Source organism: Centroberyx affinis, unplaced genomic scaffold, assembly GCF_046629955.1.
Source record: "Centroberyx affinis isolate AG114_WGS23_722 - 3 ecotype Tasmania unplaced genomic scaffold, CSIRO-AGI_Caff_v1 ptg006545l_1, whole genome shotgun sequence".
In the NCBI taxonomy this organism is placed as follows: Eukaryota; Metazoa; Chordata; class Actinopteri; order Beryciformes; family Berycidae; genus Centroberyx; species Centroberyx affinis.
This window is the reverse complement of record NW_027283314.1, coordinates 130,001-132,262: the sequence shown is the minus strand read 5'-3', so window position 1 is coordinate 132,262 and position 2,262 is coordinate 130,001. Positions and strand designations below refer to the sequence as shown.

General features: G+C 39.7%; 1 protein-coding gene across 1 annotated transcript in view; it reads left to right on the top strand.

Moving 5' to 3' along the window:
• The first annotated feature begins 1,079 nt into the window (after positions 1-1,079).
• rbl1 (retinoblastoma-like 1 (p107)) overlaps positions 1,080-2,262 on the top strand; it is a 6,028-nt gene continuing 4,845 nt past the window's right edge. Inside the window, exon 1 of the mRNA XM_071512813.1 lies at positions 1,080-1,265. Within this exon, the coding sequence (XP_071368914.1) occupies positions 1,080-1,265 (186 nt within the window). The remainder of the gene's footprint in view (positions 1,266-2,262) is intronic.

Below are 2,262 nucleotides of genomic sequence, written 5' to 3'. Positions count from 1 at the left end.
AACTGAACACAGAGCTGGCTGCAGTCCAAACCTTATTGCCGTTATTTACTGTCCTTTTATCACCACTGTACTGCCTTGTTTGGTTTTTGCTGGTCTGTAAAGCACTTTGTAAATTGTGCTGAATAAATAAAGTTAATATTATTGATGCACAGCGAGCAGGTTATTGTTGCTTTGCGTCTGGGTCTTGATTCTTGCGATAATGATCTGCTCCCTATTCATTATCCCACTTATTACACGGCTACTTACCAAAGACATTAATAGATACAATAGATCAGGTTTGTAATAATAATAATAATAATAGACTTTATTTGTATAGCACTTTTCATAGTTCATAGTTTCATAGCTCAAAGTGCTTTACAACAAAGAAATTGCATGCATGAAAATAGACATAGAATGAGCATAACATAAGATGGAAAATAAAACCCACTGAATAATAATAAAAATAAAGTTAAGAAATGGAGTACATAGAAAGCATAAAATCAAGTAAAATACAACATTTTAAAAGAAGTGCAGCAGTGCATAAGTGCGAAGCAAGTGCAAAAAATAAAAAAGTTTCAGGCCTGTATCAGGAAAATCAGAGCTAGTTAAAGGCTAAAGTGAAGAGATAAGTTTTTAACTTTTTCTTTTAAAAATATTTAGGGAGCTGGCTTCCCTGATATCTATAGGTAGTGTGTTCCATAGCTTTGGGGCGTAATTCAACATGAAGTGACTCGCCATGTGTGTACTAACCATTCCACGGGTGAAGAAACAGGAGGAAAATTTACAGAAGTTTAGCAGCAGAGGCAGCCAATCAGGAGCCTATATGATACAGAGCCATTGTTTTTGCTTTGATTTGATTGGCTCACGGTCAGAGAGAGCTTATGGTGGTCAGCAGGGACAAAGTTTAATAAAAGGCAAAGACTGTATGTAACAGAAAGATTAAAATGTTATCGTCTCAAACAGTTACCAGCCAGTGTGGCGGGTGAACTTTATTGATTTATCTACCAAAGACAAATTTTACTGGGAGCAATGGTTTTACTTTAATTGATCTTGCCTGTGTGTGTGTGTGTGTGTGTGTGTGTGTGTGAATATCTCCAGGAATGAAGAGCGATGGCGGCATAACACTGATCCAGGTTCAGCCCGGCCCATGTGACTCCTCTGGTCCAGCCACAGCCCAGCTGCTGCTGACCGCCTCCCCCAGCCGCTCCCTCCCCGTGACCTCTGACCCCCATCCAGGAACCAGCCGGCCGCGACGCACCGGATCACTGGCTCTGTTCTTCAGGAAGGTAGGGACTGGAAAGAGAGAGAGAGAGAGAGGGACACACACACACACACACACACACAAGGGATGTACTTTTTCTTTTTATTGTTTTTTTTTGGATTCTTAATTCTCATTTCTGTCCTGCTGATTACCAAGACTTCTTGCAGGATGAGGACAATGGGACAAAAATTAATGGGCATGTGGGATCTGACGAGGGTTTCAATATTCACCAGCCACTAAATTAATGTGACATAATCTAGTATAATGATTACTTTACATTCAAATAGCTGTGGTGGCCCCCCACACCTGGAAAATTGTAGATGTAGATAAAATTAAAATGCATTATGTAAGGGATAATGCCCGACAAGGTGTCCATTATCAGGAATTAATGCCTTTCCATTAATTCCTGATAATGGACTCCTCGAAGGGCATTATCCCGCTTATACCATGGTCACTTGCCAAAGAAAAAAAAATTAAGACCATTAATTTATATTTTCATGCATTTTGTAATCAAAATCTTAAGTTTTTCACAAACCATAACTCAGTTTCCCTGGTAACACCTGAGGGTTTGACTAATACCTGGAACAATCATTACCGTCCCATAAGGATCTTATGCAATGGAAACGTTGTTCACTGCTCCAGTAAATAGGACGAACCTTAGCTACGACTTGGCAGCAGGAGATATCTCTAGTCCGCTCAGCTCATAGAACCCTTTGGCTCAGCTATGAGCCAGAAAGCTAACGTTATGCTAGCAACATTCAAAGTCAATAACATTGCGTACAGTTGATAAACAGTAAATATAATTTGACAGTATGTTTATTGCTTAGCCCAACCTGGAAAAAAAAACAATGACTCTTGCAATTAGGGATGCAGTCGTATCATCAGTTTCATCTGCCTGATCTGCACATCACAGGCCTACATTGATGATTTATACTCATGTGCCATTTGACAGTAATTGAATACAGTCTTGTTCTTAATGGGCCCAGGCTCCCAGTCTTTTCTGTCTCTCTAAACTTTTATCT